This window comes from Gorilla gorilla, chromosome 5 (genome assembly GCF_029281585.2).
Source record: "Gorilla gorilla gorilla isolate KB3781 chromosome 5, NHGRI_mGorGor1-v2.1_pri, whole genome shotgun sequence".
Classification (NCBI taxonomy): domain Eukaryota; kingdom Metazoa; phylum Chordata; class Mammalia; order Primates; family Hominidae; genus Gorilla; species Gorilla gorilla.
In genome coordinates, this window is record NC_073229.2 from 54974994 (window position 1) to 54993918 (window position 18925).

An 18925-nucleotide genomic window follows, 5' to 3' on the forward strand; every position below is an offset into this window, starting at 1 on the left:
CCATTCTCCTCTTCCCCCACTCCCTACTAACCATTTTTCTTGCTGTCTCTATGAATTTGCCTGCTCTAGGTGTCCCACATAAGTGGAATCATACATTTGTCCTTTGGTATCTGGCTTACTTCACTTAGCATAATGTTTTCCAGATTCATCCCAAATATTCTTATACTTTATTCCCCACCATCCTCCCAACCCTGTGTGACTCCAGATACGCAAAACTCTCAGTGCACCCTAGAACCTGGAGGGCCCAAGAGGGAGGCAGTGTGTTGTCTGGTGGGTAGCTGCACTGATGCTTCCCCGTCTGCACCAACGAAACCTCACCTCTGCCCGGTTCACAGCGCAGCTTCCAGAGCAGCCACTACCCATGGGGTACTCACCTGAATTGTCTAAAAATAAGGCCCTGAACCACACAGTTTTCTTCCTTTGCTTTATATCTATGTTGTGAGTTTCAAAGAAATGTCTGTATAAACCCCACTGGTTCCACAGCTCTGCTGCCCCAGCCTTGGTCTCCACCCTCGGCACCTCTCTCCTGGGTCACTATAATAATGGCCTAACTTCTCTTTCTGCCACTAGCCAAGGTCCTCTGGTACATTCTATTCATTCAACACTCACTCAGCAGACATCTATTGTGTATCTACTAGGTGCTGGGGGCTGAGCTTGGCACTGGAGACAGACAGGTAAATATGCTAGTGTGGAAGCTAGACAAATAAAAAAACAAATGAATACAAATTGTTTTTAATTAAGAGAAAAGAAAACTTGAGGCAGGCGGATCCCGAGGTCAGGAGTTCAAGACCAGTCTAGCCAACATGGTGAAACCCCATCTCTACTAAAAATACAAAAATTAGCTGGGCATGGTGGCACGCGCCAACTACCTGGGAGGCTGAGGCAGCAGAATTGCTTAATCAGGACCCGGGAGGTAGAGGTTGCAGTGAGCTGATATCACACCACTGTACTCCAGCCTGGGCTGCAGAGCGAGACTCCGTCTCAAAAAAAAAAAAAGAAAAGAAAAGAAAAAAGGAAACTTACAATGCAACGTGATAAATATGACAGAGGAAGAGATGGCTCAGTGTTGTCATGATGTAACAGTGAGAGAGATGAAAAATCATTGGATGAGAATCAGGGGAGGCTTTCTGGAGTAGGCAATAGCTGAGCTTGGGTCTTCAAAGACATGGGCATTAACTAGGCAGAAAAAGGAGGGACTTCACCCTCAGCAAAGGAGACAACACAAAGGGGTAGGCACAGGGATAGGCAAAAGCCATTTTGGAAACAGCAAGTTTGCCTTGGCTTGAGCAGAGGGGGAGGCTGTATATGTTGGCAGGGGCCAGATCAGGAAGGATCCTTACCTGCTACCAGCCATGTGGATGTTTCGCTGAAAGGCAAAGGAGAGGTTCTTCAGGGTGTGTGTGTGTGTGTGTGTGTGTGTTTGTGTGTGAGAGACAGAGAGAGAGACAGACAGACAGACAGACAGACAGACAGACATAATCATATTTGCATTTTATTTATTTATTTATTTTTGAGACAAAGTCTCGCTCTGTTGCCCAGGCTGGAGTGCAGTGGTGCAATTATGGCTCACTGCAACCTCCATCTCCCAAGTTCAAGCAATTCTCCTGCCTCAGCCTCCCGAGTAGCTGGGATTACAGGTGCCTGCCACTATACCCGCCTAATTTTGGTAGTTTTAGTAGAGAAGGGGTCTCACCATGTTGGCCAGGCTGGTCTTGAACTCCTGACCTCAAGTGACCCGCCCGCTTTGGCCTCCAAAAGTATTGGGATTACAGACGTGAGCCCCTGCGCCTGGCCCGATTTGCATTTTAGAAAAATCTTTCTTGCTGCTGTGAGGGCCATGGGTCAGAAAGGGAGCAAAGGTGGAGGTAGGCAGAGCAGTTGAGAGGCTATGGAAGGAAATAAGGTGAAGTAAGGCAGCAGAGGGATGTTGGGGGACAGATTTGGGGCCTGGGGCTGTGGAAGAAGGAGTCTGGGATGAGCACCCGGATGGAGGACAGCCCATCCTCTGAGGTGAGGAGCACAGGGGCAGGAGAGCACTTAGGATGGGAGCGGGGAAGACAATGACGAGGACAGCTTGCCAAATGGTGAGTGCTGTGGTTTGACTGTCCCCTTCAAAATTCATGTTGAAACTTAATCCCTAATGCAACAGCATTAAAAGATGGGGCCTTTAGGAGGTGATTAAATCATAGGGGCAGAGCCCTCATGAATGGAATAAGTGATCTTATAAAGGGACAGGAGGGAACTAGCTAGTTTCTTTTGCCTCTCCATCCCTTCTGCCATGTAAGGACAGTGTTTGCACCATCTTAGAAGCAAAGAGAGCAGGCCCTTACCAGACACCAAACCTACTGGCACCTTGATATTGAACTTCTAGCCTCCAAAAGTGTGAGAAAATAAATCTCAGCTCTTTATAAATTACTCAGTTATTATAGCAGCAGTGGGTGACTCACACCTGTACTCCCAGCACTTTAGGAGGCTGAGGCAGGTGGATCACCCAAGGTCAGGAATTCAATACCAGCCTGACCAACATGGGGAAACCCCGTCTCTACTAAAAATACAAAAATTAGCCAGGCATGGTGGCCTGTGCCTGTAATCCCAGCTATTTAGGAGGCTGAAGCTGGAGAATCGCTTAAACCCGGGAGGCGGGGGTTGCAGTGAGCCGAGGTCGCACCACTGCACTCTGGCCTGGGCGACAGAGCCAGACTCGGTCTCAAAAATAAAAAATGTGCTTCAGACAGTCTCTGGACCTGAATGCAAAGTGATGTCTGTTTATTTGTGATAGTATGTAATCACATACTGTCTTATATGATTGGCTAATTGATTCATAAACAATAATTTACTTTCTTCCACTAAACTACAAAATTCTCATAGTCATTCATATCTTATACATTTTTGTATACAGTATATACACAATGTTCAGTACAGTGTTCACACTACAGATTACAGCACAGCAACAGATACAGAAGTATGTTTAACATATATCTTTGATTAAGGAAGTGCCTTTCACACTCCTTGACAAATTTGGAAAGGGTGGGGAAATTCAAGACATAAATTGAAGGATGAATTTTCTCTATTTTTATTCTTTTTCTTATCTGGCATAAAACAGAAGACACAGTGGGGAAATCATAGCACAAACCCACCCCAGGGCCAACAGTATCCTTTGTGCTGCAAAAATCTGGTATAAATACAGATTTGCTTATCCCAGGGTTAAATTAAAGAGTTGTGGGTTGAAGGCTAATGAAGATGCCAGGAAAAAAGGATTGCCCTACTGCAGTTCAGCTTCATCTTATTCCATTCATTTTGACCAATCAGGTGGTAGAAAGGTGGAGTTCACAGAAGGTTTGATAAATCACAATATCCTTTAACTAAATACCTCAATGAGCAGGATGTTCCAGTTGTGATTATAATCACATTTTCTCTCCATGTTCTCCTGAAAGAGTGGCAGTAGGGTCTCTACTTGCAGAACTGCTAAGCAAAAGTGGGGGGAAAAAAAGGAAATAGAACTACCCTGGGAATCTGAGAGACCTACCTCTCAGGGGAAAGAAAAGGGCCGACATGATTGCTTATAGTGGTGGATAAAGCTGCTAACTTTTTTTTTTTTTTTTTTTTTTTTTGGGATAGAGTCTTACTCTGTCACTCAGGCTGAAGTGCACTGGCGCAATCTCGGCTCACTGCAACCTCCACCTCCCAGGTCAAGTGATTCTCCAGTCTCAGCCTCCCAAGTGGCTGGGATTACAGGCGTGTGCTGCCACGCCTGGCTAATTTTCTATTTTTTTTAGTAGAGACGGGGTTTTGCCATGTTGGCCAGGCTGGTCTTGAACTCCTGACCTCAGGCGATCCACCTACCTCTGCCTCTCAAAGTACTGGGATTCCAGGTGTGAGCCACTGAACCCACTCAAAACTGATAATCTTTTATTTCTGCTGTGGAGAACCTCCGCTGTAGAAATTCGTCTCTTGTAGGAAATTATATTGCCCTGGCTCCGGTTTTTGTAGGTTATGTGGGCATAGTTGATGACAAAGAACATCCAGAAACAGTGCATGACTGTACGAGACACCAAGCCAAACCAGCGCATGATTCTGACCTCTTTAATGTCAAAGTCATTGTTGGTGAGGATTTGTATTACGACGTTTGCAGTTTCATAGAAAAAAATCCAGACAATGTAGATGACCAGGCCCCTGAAGATCTGGGCATACACTGAGTACAGGAGGAAGCAGCTGATGAGGATGGTGATGAAAGACAGGAAGAGGACGATTTTAAAACTCCAGCAGATGATGAAGTTATTTATGATGTTACTTGCACCCCTGTACTTTGGTGCGATCTCAGTGCAACTGCCATTCCCTAGGTGCTTCTGTTCAAAGATGAGATACATGTCTACGGCCATGATGGTGAAGACCCCTGACAACACGGTGCCCATTTTGGCAGTCATCCCACACCACTGCTGCTGTTTCATGCTGAGACCTCCTGTGAAGACAAACAACATGAGGGAGAATTCTAGTTCCTGCCAACATGGTAAATTACCAGGGTTTCTGCCTCCTTCCCCAAATCTACTTTGGAGAAATATAGACAGAAATACGAAAACTGGGAAACTATAGCCTTGGGAAGACACAGGCTGTTTAAAATGGATTGGGGGTGGGGAAGAGAGAGGATTCAGTCAAGTTGGTGGCAATGACCAGATAAAATTACAGTAGTGGTTCTCAACCCTGGATCCACCTTAGAATCACCAAAAGTACCCAAGTCCAGGCCCCACCACAGACCAATCACAACATTCTCTGGTTGGGATCCAGGCACCAGTAATTTTCAAAACTTCCTAGTAATTTTCGTATGTAGCCAGTGTTGGAAAAAGCTGAGTTAGAAAAAGATGGCTTAAATTATGCTCTTAGCTGGGCACAGTGGCTCATGCCTGTAATCCCAGTACTTTGGGAGGCTGAGGTGTGAGGATTGCTTGAGTCCAGCAGTTCAAGACCAGCCTGGGCAACATGGTGAAACCCCATCTCTACAAAAATTAGTCAGGTGTGGTGGTGCATGCCTGTAGTTTTAGCTACTTAGGAGGCTGAAGTAGGAGGATCACTTGAGCCCAGGAAGTCAAGGCTGCAGTGAGCTGAGATCATGCCACTGCACTCCATCCTGGGTGACAGAGCAAGACCCTGTATCCAAAAAAAAAAAAAATTATGCTGTTAACTCTCCTAGCATTGCCTTGGGCTTCCATTGCTGCCCAGATGGTGAAAATTGCCTGTACTTGTTCAGACCTGAGTGCAGTTGTTTCAGGATATAACCAGGGCAGCACAAGAACCCTGTTGGGTGGAGATGATAAAAACAGGTGGACGCCAACTGGCTTTGGGCAATCGCTTCTCTACTACATATCAAAATATGGATTACAATGAAAGATGTATACTTTAAAGGAAATTTAGAGCCTTAGGATAGACTAGGCTTATAATAGAAAAGAAAATATAATAATGAGCTAAGTATTCAACTCAAGAAGTTAGAGGGAAAATAAGAACTATACAAAAGTAGGAGGAAGAAAATAAATAGAAGCGCATAAGTCAATGAAACAGGAAATAAAGTAGAGGGATTTCTGACTGGTTAGGTTATTTGGGCTGACATGTTGCCAAAAAGCAACTTAAAATGCTGGATAAAATAGTTTAAAAATATAAAGTATAGAAGTGCTCCCCAAGTGGAAGGAAGTAAATTTTGCTCTGAAGTTATTTGCCAATCTAGGCAAACTTGATTTCATTATGACAGCAATGCAGGGTAAAGAAGAACAAAATCAAAGCTCTGGGTCCACCAAGGTGAGGAGTCTTTCCTATATTAGTTGTGAGCATCCCCAAAGGCCTACGATTAGGGGAAAGGTGAATCAGAAGTAAACCTCCCCTACATCTTTCTGCCAGGAAACTCCAAGAAAAGTTGGCTTGTTAACTACACTGAGCAGGTGGGGAGAAAACTCTCCTTGAGACATTGTAATCATAGCTGGCCTTTTTTTTTTTTTTTTTTTTTTTTTTGTAGATTTATAGCCCATATTACATGAAGTATTTTTTTTTAACTTTAAGTTATAAATCTTGTTTAAAGTCGCCCTAAACTGAAAGTGTGTCTAAGTGTCTGGCAGAAGCAAATTCAAATCCTCTCTGGAGGATTGTACTTTTATGCTGGTCTTCATCCTCTAAGAATCTTCATCAGTAATTTTTCAGGGACAATGACAAGTACATAGTGAAAAATAACCAAGCACATAAGGAACAAGGCACTGTGAGAACAAGCTGAAACAACAGATAGCAACAGAACTGCAGTAATATCTGATCATCAAACAACTATGATTACTATATTTTTGCATTATTTAAAATTTTTGTTTTACTTTTATTATAGTATAATTCATGCATATATAACACAGATATATATAATATATATACAAGATAAAATTTTACATCTTAACCATTTTTAAGTAGACAGTTTAGTAGTGTTAAGTATATTCATTTTGTTGTACAAACAATCTCTAGAACTTTTTCATCTTGCAAAACTGAAACTGTACACCCATTAAGCAACAAATTCCCATTTCCCCCTGCCCCAGCTCCTGGAAACTATCATTCTACTTTCTGTTTCTATTAATTTGACTACTCTGGACATGTCATGTAAGTGGAGTCTTTTTTTTTTTTTTGAGATGGAGTCTCACTCTGTCGCCCAGGCTGGAGTGCAGTGGTGCAATCTCAGCTCACTGTAACCTCCATCTCCTGGGTTCAAGCGATTCTCGTGCCTCAGCCTCCCAAGTAGCTGGGACTACAGGAGTGTACCACCACACCTGGCTAATTTTTGTATTTTTAGTAGAGACGGGGTTTCGCCATGTTGGTCAGGCTGGTCTCAAACTCCTGACCTCAGGTGATCCTCCCACCTCGGCCTCCCAAAGTGCTGGGATTACAGGGGTGAGCCACCCCACCTGGCCATGTAAGTAGAATCTTATAGCATTTGTGACTGGCTTATTTCTGTTAACGTAATGTCCTCAAGGTTCATCTATGTTATAGCATGTGTCAGAATTTCCTTTGATTACTGCATTAAAATAAATAAAAGATAAACTGAAAATATATGAAGAAACAGGAAACCATAGAAAATGACCTAGTGTTACAGGATCTCTGGGGCGTCAATTTTCTGGCCAGAAACCTCTGTGGCCAGCGGCACCTTTGCCTGAGTTCTTGTTCTGTGTCCAAGATGAATGAGGTACACAGACAAGTGAAGGGTAAACAAGATGAAGATGAGCTTTAAGTGTTAGATCAGCTAAAAGGAGACTCGCAGTGGGGTAGCTCCGCTCTGTAGGCAAGTCATGCTAATATCTGCTGTTCTCAGCAGGGAGAAGGCCCTGGAGAGGGTTGCTCCTCTATGCAGCTGATAGTCCTGACGTCTCTGCAGGTCTCTGAGGCTCTCAGAAGAGAGGGTAGTTCCTCTCTGTAGCTGGTCCTCCCATTGTCTCCTGCTATCAGCAGAGAGAATAGCTCCTCTCTGCAGCTGGTCGTCCTATCATCTCTCTGCTCTCTTCGTCCTCTAGCCATCCTCTGCCCTGCTCTGGCTAAGCCCAGGTCTTTTATGGACCTCAGAAGGGAGGAAGTGCAAGCAGATTGGTCCATCGGGGGCCATGGGCAGGCTGGAAGAGGCACCGCTTAGGTCTGCAGGACTGGCGGCCTGGCCCCAGCCTTCAGGCTCTCCCTGGCCTGAGGGTGGGGCCTTACTGAGGACCCGCCCCCTTCCACCCGGGAATCGATACGCCTCCCGCTGCCATCCATGCCCCCCCCCCAGGGCTCGGCCCCAATCCGGCTCCGAGATTTGAATTGGTGCCGGGATTGGAGAGAGGCCAGGCAGCGGGAGCAGATATCCGGGAGCCTGCAGGGACGGGAGGAAGCCGGGGAAGGGGTCCTCCTGGGGTCCCCGAGGGTGCAGGCTGCAGAGACGCCCGGGTCCTGCACCTAGGAGGTCCCGCCCCGCCAACTCGGAAGGGGCGGGTCTCCTACTTGTCCCTGGCTCCTGCCTGCTCAGTGAAGTGGGAGGCCCAGGTCTGCAGCCGTGGGTCCTGGCAGCTGCAGCTGCACCTGGGAGGGCAGATGCTGCCTATTCCCGGCCCTCCTCCAAGAGCACAGGGAGGCTTGGATGCACAGCCACAGTTTGGGCAGCTGCAGCCCGCCCAAGAGAGCGGGACTTCTGCCTGCTCCGTAGAGCCGGAGGTGGGGTCTACGGCTATGGTTTGGGCGGCCGCAGTAGCACCCGGGGAGTTCCCGACTTAACTTAGAAGGGGCCGGGCTTCCACCTGCTCCATGGAGTGTGTAACCCTAGCCGCGCCTCCCTGCTGCAGTTGGAGTGACAGCCGGAGTGATGGTAGCAGCCACTGCCATCACTAGCTGATTTGAAAAAGAACCAAATAGAATTTCTAGAGATGAAAAACTCAGTATCTGAAATTAAAAATTCAGTGGACATAAATGGTAGCAGGTTGGACACAGATTAAGGAATAATTAGTTAACCAGGAAACAAGATAAATCAGCAGAAATTATCCAGAATGTAGCACAGGGAGACAAAAAGATGGAAAATATGAAGGAGAAGTTAAGAGACATGAAAGATATAATAAGATGTTCTGATAGAGAAAGAGAGATGAGACAAAATGGGGGTAGCATATTTACAGAGAAAATAGCTGAGGATTTGCACAACTGAAAAAAAAACACCAATGCACAGATTCAAGAAACCTAACTGATTGCTAGAAGGATAAATGAAAGAAAATCTACACAAAACATATGGTACTCAAACTATGGAACACCACACACAAAAAGAAACTCTCAAAAGCAGCCAATGGGCTTTTTATTTAAAAGACCAACCGTTATAGACTTCTACAGGAAACAAAAATCCCACGGAATAATATTTTAATTGTGCTACACAAAGCAAAACAAACAAACAAACAGAAACCCCTGCCAACCTAGGATTCTATACTCAACTCAAATATTTTTCTTTTTTTGAGACGGTATCTTGCTCTGTCGCCCAGGCTGGAGTACAGTGGCGTGATCTCAGTTCACCACAACCTCTGCCTCCCGGGTTCAAGCAATTATCCTGCCTCAGCCTCTCAAGTAGCTGGGATTACAGGCGTGTGCCACCATGCCCAGCTAATTTTTGCATTCTTAGTAGAGACGGGGTTTCACCATGTTGGTCAGGCTGCTCTCAAACTTCTGACCTCAGGTGATCTGCCGCCTTGGCCTCCCAAAGTGCTGGGATTACAGGCGTGAGCCACTGCACCTAGCCTATTTTTCTTATTTATATATTTATTTATAGAGATGGAGTCTTGCTGTGTTGCCCAGGCCAGAATGGAGTAATGCAATCATAGCTCACTGCAGCCTCAAACTCCTGAGCTCAACAGAGCCTCCTGCCTCAGGCCTTTTTTTTTTTTTCTGGAGACAGGATCTCACTCTGTCACCAGGCTGGAATGCAGTGGCACGATCTCAGCTCACTGCAACCTCTGCCTCCTGGGTTCAAGCGATTCTCCTGCCTCAGCCTCCCGAGTAGCTGGGACTACAGGCGCCCACCACCATGCCTGGCTCATTTTTTTGTATTTTTAGTAGAGACAGAGTTTTACCATGTTGGCCAGGCTGGTCTTGAACTCCTGACCTCAAATGATCCGCCTGCCTCGGCCTCCCAAAGTGCTAGGATTACAGGCATGAGCCACCGCGCCCGGCCTCTGCCTCAGCCTTTTAACTAGCTGGGACCACAGGTGCATACTACCACATGCAGCTCATTAAAAAAGAAATTTTTTTTAGCTGGGTGCAGTGGCTCATGCCTGTAATCCCAGCACTTTGGGAGGCTGAGGTGGACGGATCATGAGGTCAGGAGATCGAGACCATCCTGGCTAACACGATGAAACCCTGTCTCTACTAAAAATACAAAAAATTAGCCGGGTGTGGTGGCGGGCACCTGTGGTCCTAGCTACTCGGGAGGCTGAATCAGGAGAATGGCGTGAACCCAGGAGGCAGAGCTTGCAGTGAGCCAAGATCACACCACTGCACTCCAGCCTGGGTGACAGAGCGAGACTCCTCTCAAAAAAAAAAAAAAAAAAAAAAACCAAAAAAAAAAACCTTTTATTTTTGGAGAGACAGCATCTCGCCATGTTAGTTACCCAGGCTGGTCTCAAACTCCTGGCCTCAAGTGACCCTCCCACCTCAGCCTTCTGAGCAGCTGGGATTACAGGAGTGAGCCACTGTAAATATTTTTCTAAAATATTTTTCAAGATTGAGAGCACACAGTATGATGATAACCTTTTCATAAAAATCAAAACCAAGCAAAATTTAAGAATATATTTTTTGGCCATACATATATATGTGAATAAAACTTTATTATAAAAGTAAGGGAAGACCAGTCATGGTGGCTCATGCCTGTAATCCCAGCATTTTGGGAAGCTGAGGCAGGTGAATTGCTTGAGTACAGGAGTTCGAAACCAACCTGCTCAACATGGCCCATCTCTACAAAAAAAAAAAACAAAAAACAACAAAAAAAACACCACCACCAAAACCAAAAATTACCTAGGTGTGGTGGTGGCACATCCCTGTAATCTCAGCTACTCCGGAGCCTGAGGTATGAGAATCACTTGAGCCTGGAAGGCAGAGGTTGCAGTGAGCCAAGATAGTGACACTGCACTCCAGCCTCGGTGACAGAGCGAGACTCTGACTAAAAAAAAGAAAAAAAAATTACCAAAAGTAAGAGGATAATAGATACAATATTTGGGATTGTGGTTACTTCTGAAGTGCAAGGGGCAGGGATAGGGGCAGGGGCACATAGATAATTATGAGGCATTATTCTGTTTCTTGGGTTGAATGAGAGATTCACAAGTGTTCATCACAGTTTAAAAAAAACAAACTAGTAAATAAAAGAACAAAAGTGGGCCATGCATGTATTAATGATGACTGTTTTCTATGACCTAGGATTATGAATAATCTAATTCTGTATACCTGAGTTCCCTAAGGAAAAAATAAAAAGAGTGGAAAAAGACATGTAATCTAATCTCACACCTGTGGCATACTGTGGCGTAATTGGCCTTGCTGTGTTCATTGCCTCCCATCCAACTAAAACAGATAGCAAACATCCTCTTTGTACTTCTTAAAAATCTCATTAAAATTTTGGGTTCCCATTGGTCTATCCCTAGCAAAAGACTGATAATTGTCTCCCAACATTCATTTCTCCCTTTTCACTTTTACCTTTAGCTAGACACATGGCCACCCAACTAATGACTGCATTTCCCAGCTTCCCTTGCTGATTTGTGTGGCCCCATGACCAACAGGATGCAAATGGAAGTGATGTGTGCCACTTTACAGTCTTACTCATAAAAGAATTAGGGGTGCTCTCACCTTCTCCCTTTCCCCCTTCCTGTTTTTTAGCCATGATTGGAACTGATCTATGACCTACCCTATCAGCCATGGGTCATTGCTACTTGAGAGAGAAATAAACTCCTATCATAAATAAGCCATTGTCTTTTGGGGTTTCTTTGTTACAGTGGCTTAGCTTGTACCACATTATACTACCTAAACTTCTTTATTGAAGAAGTGTAATGAGAACTAGTGATCTACTGGGATCTAGCACCTCCTTTGACTTTGCTCTTTTGAAGAATCCAGCAGATTCTTCCTGTCTACATGCTTATTTCACTGAGTCTATGCTTATTTACCATCTCCTCATAAAGAGATATCTCCCCTTTATCTCAAGATCACCATTCTCTTTTTTTTGTTTTTTTTTTGTTTGTTTTTTTGAGACAGAGTCTTGCTCTGTTGCCCAGGCTGGAGTGCAGTGGCACGATCTCGCCTCCCAGGTTCAAGCGATTCTCCTGCCTCAGCCTCCTGAGTAGCTGGGATTACAGGCGCGTGCAACCACACCCAGCTAATTTTTTTGTATTTTTAGTAGAGACGGGTTTCACCATGTTGGTCAGGCTGCTCGAACTTCTGACCTCGTGATCCATCTGCCTTGGCCTCCCAAAGTGCTGGGATTACAGGTGTGAGCCACTGCACCCAGCCCAAGATCACCATTCTCTTACAATTAACTTGGTAACAACTTATGTATTGTCTTATGACATATTTTATTATATATTGTCTTAAATTGTTATTTAAATATTTTATACTTACAACGATCATTTTCATAGCTACCAATAAGGTTATTGAGTGTTAGAGAAGCTAATTAATTTTGCCCAGGCCTGTATATCTGCACAGCAGCAAAATTAGGATTTGAACTCACAACTTTCTGCCTCCAAAACTGACTCACTTGTCTTCATACTCAACCTACTTGTGTTTTGTGGATTTCAGGGATTTTTGAATCCACTGAGCCCAGAGACTCCATCCATCCCCTAGTTCCTAAGGAGGGCCTCGACTAGAGTAAGGCCTTGATTAGAGTAGGCCTTTGGTCAATGTTGGCAATTCTTCCTCCATTGTCTCTCATCTGAGTCATCTTCCTCACTAACTCTCAGGGCCATTATGTTCCTTTCTCCTTTCTTCTTTCTCTCCCTTTCTTAGTTCTTCTCCTTCCTTCCCTTCCTTCTCATTCTTTTTCCCATCTATGCTGTAAAACTTCCAAGTGTGTACTCTTGATTGCTCTAAGCAAAGGTTTTTTCTGTTTTTTTTTTTTTTTTTTTGAGACGGAGTCTTGCTCTGTCACCCAGGCTGGAGTGTTGTGGCGCGATCTTGGCTCACTGCAACCTCTGCCTCCCAGATTCAAGCAATTTTCCTGCCTCAGCCTCCCAAGTAGCTGGGACTACAGGCACACACCACCATGCCTGTCTAATTTTGTATTTTTAGTAGAGGTGGGGTTTCACCATGCTGGCCAGGCTGGTCTCAAACTCCTGACCTCGTGATCCACCCGGCTCAGCCTCCCAAAGTGCTGTGCTGGGATTACAGGTATGAGCCATTGCGCTCAGCCTAAATGTTTATTATTATCATTATCTTTATCATTATTACATCATCTCATCTGACTTACATGCTTATGTGAAGTAAATATTTTAATTTGCAAAATTAAAACATAATTTAATATTTACTTTGTATATATCTTGAGAGATATATATAGGAAAAAAGTTTGTAGGAAAAAAATGATCCAATACTAAGATTTAAAAAGTCACAAATAGGAACACAGAAAAAAAAGTTAATGTTTCCATGTTACGGAAAGTTTCACATTTGCTCTATCAAGTGAGATAAAGAGACTTCTAAAGCAAGAGTCTCAAACTCTAAGGACTTCCAGAGCTAGGCAAGTCAAATAAATGGGTGAGGTTGAGGGGTATGAAGATACTAGGGCTGAGTGTGGTGGCTTGCACCTATAGTCCCAACTACTTGAGAGGCTAAGGCAGGAGCATCACTTGAGCCCAGGAGTTTGAGGCCAGCCTGGGCAACATAGCAAGACTCCATTTCAAAAAAGAAAAAAAAGAAAGAAAAAGTTACTAGGGAGTAGTAGAGATTGTAGCAATTAGGACAGTGTCCACCTGCCTGAAAGTATTTGAATTCAAATTTCCTTAATAGATTGTGCTGTTCAAACAAAACATATTTGAGGGCCATGTTGCAATTTTCACAAGAGTGAAACTCCATCTCAGAAAATAATAATAAGGCCAGGCGTGATGGCTCACGCTTGTAATCTCAGCACTTTGAGAGACCAAGGTGGGTGGATCACCTGAGGTCAGGAGTTTGAGACCAGCCTGACCAATATGGTGAAACCCTGTCTCTACTAAAAATACAAAAATTAGCCAGGTGTGGTGGCATGCGCCTGTAGTCCCAGATACTCAGGAGGCTGAGAGAGGAGAATTGCTTTAACCCGGGAGGCGGAGGTTGCAGTGAGCCGAGATCGCGCCACTGCACTCCAGCTTGGGCGACAGAGCAAGATTTCGTGTCAATAATAATAATAATAGCTGGGCGCAGTGGCTCACACCTATAATCCCAGCACTTTGGGAGGCCGAGGCAGGCAGATCATAAGGTCAGGAGATCGAGACCATCCTGACTAACACGGTGAAACCCCGTCTCTACTAAAAACAAAAAATTAGCTGGGCGTGGTGGCGGGTGCCTGTAGTCCCAGCTACTCAGGAGGCCGAGGCAGGAGAATGGCGTGAACCTGGGAGGTGGAGCTTGCAGTGAGCCGAGATTGTGCCACCGCACTCCAGCCTGGGTGACAGAGAGAGACTCCGTCTCAAAAAAAAAAAAAACAAAACAAAATAACAATAATAATAATAATAATAACGAACATTTAATAAAAGCTTACTTTGTGCCAGGCACTGTATTAGAGTTTCATAACAATCTTGAGGATAGCTGTAATTGTGTGTATTTATTTCCTCGTTGATAGTTTCAAGAGGGAGGTGTATTTGTATTATTTATGCATTCAGGCACCCAGATAAAGATTTTTACCTGTCAGGAGATTTACTAACAACTATTCAGAATTTAGTGCCAACTCAACTGAACAGAGTAAGCCCTTGTCCTGTGGGAGGTCGCTCTTCAACAGGACTTTGGAAAATCTGACTTGTCTCCCTAGCAACTTTCAGTGTTTTTTTTTGTTTTTTTGTTTTTTTTTTTTTGAGACAGTGTGTCGCTCTGTCGCCCAGGCTGGAGTGCAGTGGCGCTATCTCGGCTCACTGCAAGCTCTGCCTCCGGGGTTCACGCCATTCTCCTGCCTCAGCCTCCCGACAATAGTTTTATACCCTATTAATGGTCACCAGTTTAACTGGCCCTAAACACTGCTGGGAAATCCTACTACCCTTCTCTGGTTAACTTCCTCTCCCGTTCTCTGCAACAGCTAGTCCAAACCTTTGGTCCCAGATCCACAAACCCCATTTCCACATATACACTCCCTTCCTTTGTTACAAAGAGGAAGTATCTTTCCTCCTCTACCCTGTTGTTATCTCTGTTCCAGAGCCCATGCTCCTGCCCTCCCCGGAATCTTCCATTTATCATTTCAGTTGACCACTCCTTATCTCTTCAAACACCTTCTCTTGACTTCTGACACCAAACTCACCTTGTTTTTCTCTCACCTGTCTGGCAACTCTTTCTCAGACTCCTTTATTAGCTTCCTTCTGCTTATTCCTAAAGGCTAGTCTCCCTCAGTGCACAAACCAAGACTGCTCTCACTTTATACTCTCTTCTTTGGTAACCTCACTGTGGTTCTGCTGCCATCTACACTGAGAACAAATGCAATGTCCACTACACTGGTGACTCCCAATCCAATCTGGTCTTCAGTTTGGAGCTTCAGTTGACATATTCAACGAGAATGCCTCCATTTGGGAGCTCTTTTGGGGCTGCTCAAACTTAGCTTGTGCCAAACTCCCACCCCCACCTGCTGTTTCTCTGGTCTTTCTTATTTAAGTAAATGATACTAACACTCTTCTACCCATTTCCCCATGTACCTTCCTCTTGCTCATCCTCAACATCCAAAAAACTCACTAAGTTCCATCAACTCTCCTTCCCACCAATCTCTTGAATCATTATTTTTCTGATCCATCTTAGTCCATTTATGCAATATGACACAACACCACAGACTGGGAAATTTATAAACAACAGAAATTTATTTCTCAGTTTTGGAGGCTGAGAAGTCCAAGATTAAGGCACCAGCAGGGCTGGCTTTCCCTGCTTTCAGGTGGCATCTTGCCGCTGCATGCTCACATGGGAGAAGGTGGAAGGGCAAGAGGCAGCTCTCTGAATCCTCTTTTACGAGGGCATTAATCTCATTCACAAAGTTGGCGCCCTCATGACTTAATCATTTTCCCAAAGGCTGCACCTCTTCCTACCATCACACTGGGGTTTAAGTTCCAACATATGAATTTTGGAGGGACATATACATTCTAACCGTAGCACCATCTCCACTGCTATCATCATAGTCCAAAAACCATCACGTCTCCTTTGGACAATTAACCATACAGATGGTCCCTAACTTACAATGGTTCGACTTAAATGTTTTCTACTTTACAATCGTGCAAAAGTGATATGCATTCAGTAAAAACAATACTTGGAGTACCCATACAGCCATTCTGATTTTCACTTTCAGTATAGTAATGCAATAAATTACATGAGATATTCAACACTTTATTATAAAATAGTCTTTGTATTTTCGTATTAGATGATTTTGCCCAACAGTAGGCTAATGTAAGTGTTCTTAGCACATTTAAGGTAGGCTAGGCTAAGTTATGATGTTTGGTAGGTTAGGTGTATTAAATGCATTTTTTTTTTTTTTGAGATAGTCTTGCTCTGTCACCCAGGATGGAGTGCAGTGGCATGATCTTGGCTCACTGCGACCTCTGTCTCCCAGATTTGAACGATTCTCCTGCCTCAGCCTCCCAAGTAGCTGGGATTACAGGCATGCGCCACCACACCCAGCTAATTTTTGTATTTTTAGTCGAGGTGGGGTTTCTCCATGTTGGCCAGGCTGGTCTTGAACTCCTGACCTCAGATGATCCTCCTGCCTTGGCCTCCCAAAGTGCTGAAATTACAGGCGTGAGCCACTGCACCTTGCCACTTAAATGCATTTTTGACTTAACAATATTTTCAACTTATGGGTTTATTGGGACATAACCTCATCGTAAGTTGAGGAGTACCTGTGCTTATGAAGTTGTAATCTTGATATAGCCACTAGTGATGATACAGTTAAGAGTTTGGGAGGAATGGCAGTGAGTGTGTGTGTGTAGAGGATAAGAAGTCCACATCTGGCCTGATGTGGTGGCTTGTGTTTGTAGTCCCAGCTACTCAGGAGTCTGAGGCAAGAGTATTAATTGAACCTAGGAGGCAGAGGTTGCATGAGCCGAGATGGTGCCACTGCACTCCAGCCTAGGCGACAGAGTGAGACTCCATCTCAAAAAAAAGAAAATAAAATAAATATCGGTATACACATGTAATTTTGAGATAAAGAGATAAATAGGATGGGAAATAGAAGAACTGAAAGTGGTTACCTGTGAAAAGTATGAATAGGGATAGGGAAGGAAGAAAAGAGAAATGCTGGTTTTATTATAAGGTTTACATATTAATATTACACACACATGCACAATTTTAATAAAAATAAATTTATGAAAATATAATTATCTCATGAATTCCTAATAAACCCAGATCATTAAATAAATCCCACTGGCTACCTTTATGCTGGTGTGGCTTTTTAAAAAATACAATATCTTCTTAACTGCAAAATGGTTAAAGCTGGCAATGTGGAAGGACAGCTGGATAACTCTGTCATAGTCTAAACCATGAGCTAAAAACATTATCATGAGAAGTAGCTGGGGATAGAACAAAGCTTTTTTTACTTGTGAAAATTTCTGGAAATGATATATTACTTCAAATACTACACAATTGGAAGTGATTCCAATTCCATCTTGGAATGTTGGCAACATTTTAAATTGTTTTAAATTAAAGATATCTGTCTTAGACCATTTATGCTGCTATAACAGAACACCACAGACTGGGTAATATATAAAGAATACAAATGTATTTCTTTTATTATTATTTTTTTTTTGAGACGGAGTCTTGCTCTGTCGCCCAGGCTAGAGTGCAGTGGTGCCATCTTGGCTCACTGCAAGCTCCGCCTCCCAGGTTCACGCCATTCTCCTGCCTCAGCCTCCTGAGTAGCTGGGACTACAGGCACCCGCCACCACGCCTGGCTAATTTTTTCTATTTTTTAGTAGAGATGGGGTTTCACCATGTTAGCCAGGATGGTCTCGATCTCCTGACCTTGTGATCTGTCCGCCTTGGCCTCCCAAAGTGCTGGGATTACAGGCGTGAGCCACCGCGCCTGGCCTAATGTATTTCTTATGGTTCTGGAGGCTGGAAAGTCCAAGGTCAAGGCACTGGCATTAGTGCCTGGTGAGGACTGCTCTCTGCTTCCAAGATGACGCCTTGTTGCTGTGTTCTCACAGGGAGGAAAGTAGAAGCGCAAGGGGACCTAAACTAGTTCCCTCTAGTCCTTTTATAAAGCACTAACCCATTTTGAAGGAACCCTCATGACTTAATCCCTTCCCCAAAGTCCCTATCTCTTAATACCACCACTATGGGGATTAAGTTTCAACACATGAATTTTGGAGGGGTCAAACACATTCAAACCACAGCAATATCTTTATGTAGAGTTTAAAATATTCATACTAGAAAAATAAAGCTAGATAAATAAAAAAATCATTAGCGTAACAAAACATTGTAAAATAAAGCTGATTTTTATCCTTTCATCCCACTTTAACATCATCGTGTTTGAACCCAAAAAAGTGTGTAGTGTTTATTTTATTTTTAATTTAAAAACAATTTAAAAAAACAGAGACATGCTCTCACTATGTTGCCCAGGCTGGTCTTGAACTCCTGGGCTCAAGTGATTCTCCCACCTCTGCCTCCCACAAGTGCTAGGATTACAGGCATGAGCCACTGTGCCTGGCCATTTATTTTTAAATACTCTTTGTTTTTTAGGCCCTGAACTAAGCATTTATCATTTGCCAATCTGCAGCTCAGTTTAACCCTTTCTGAGTGGGTTATTTTTAGAGTATGAGCATGTGTATTTTTTTGGTGGTAGCATTGCCTTCCCAGGTTCAATCCTGGGGTGGGAGGGTAAGCTAATTAGTTGTGTTCTGAGTAACCAAGGATATCCTGAAAATGCAAGGGAATAATAGGCCATTATAGGGAGGGCATCAAGGCTGAGATCCGCAGATTTTCAAGTCAAATGGCCAGGCTTCAATCTTGGCTTCACCATTTACTGTGAATTTATTCTCTCCAAGACTCAGTTTGCTCATCTTTAAATTGGATGTGCCAGTACTATTTTTTTTTACTAATTTTATTAATTTCTATAACAAATTACCCCAAAACTTAGTAGCATAAGATAACCATTTATTATGTGAATGGATTCTGTGGGTGAGGACTTCAGACAGAGCACAGTTAGCTTAATTTTGTACATTGTGGGGAATTTAGACAGGGCATGTCCAGGATGACTTGCTACTTCTCCTCAAACTTTGTAGCCTCTCCT

General features: G+C 43.8%; 1 protein-coding gene across 4 annotated transcripts in view; it reads right to left on the bottom strand.

The window, feature by feature from the left end:
- TMEM217 (transmembrane protein 217) overlaps positions 1-18925 on the bottom strand; it is a 43570-nt gene that overhangs the window by 2401 nt on the left and 22244 nt on the right. For 2 of the 4 annotated variants that reach the window (XM_019030017.4, XM_019030018.4), the window contains exon 2: positions 3844-4459. In XM_019030017.4, the coding sequence (XP_018885562.3) occupies positions 3844-4448 (605 nt within the window). In that variant the 5' untranslated portion in view covers positions 4449-4459. The remainder of the gene's footprint in view (positions 1-3843; positions 4460-18925) is intronic. The other 2 variants (XM_055390318.1, XM_055390317.2) reach the window with 1 other exon arrangement.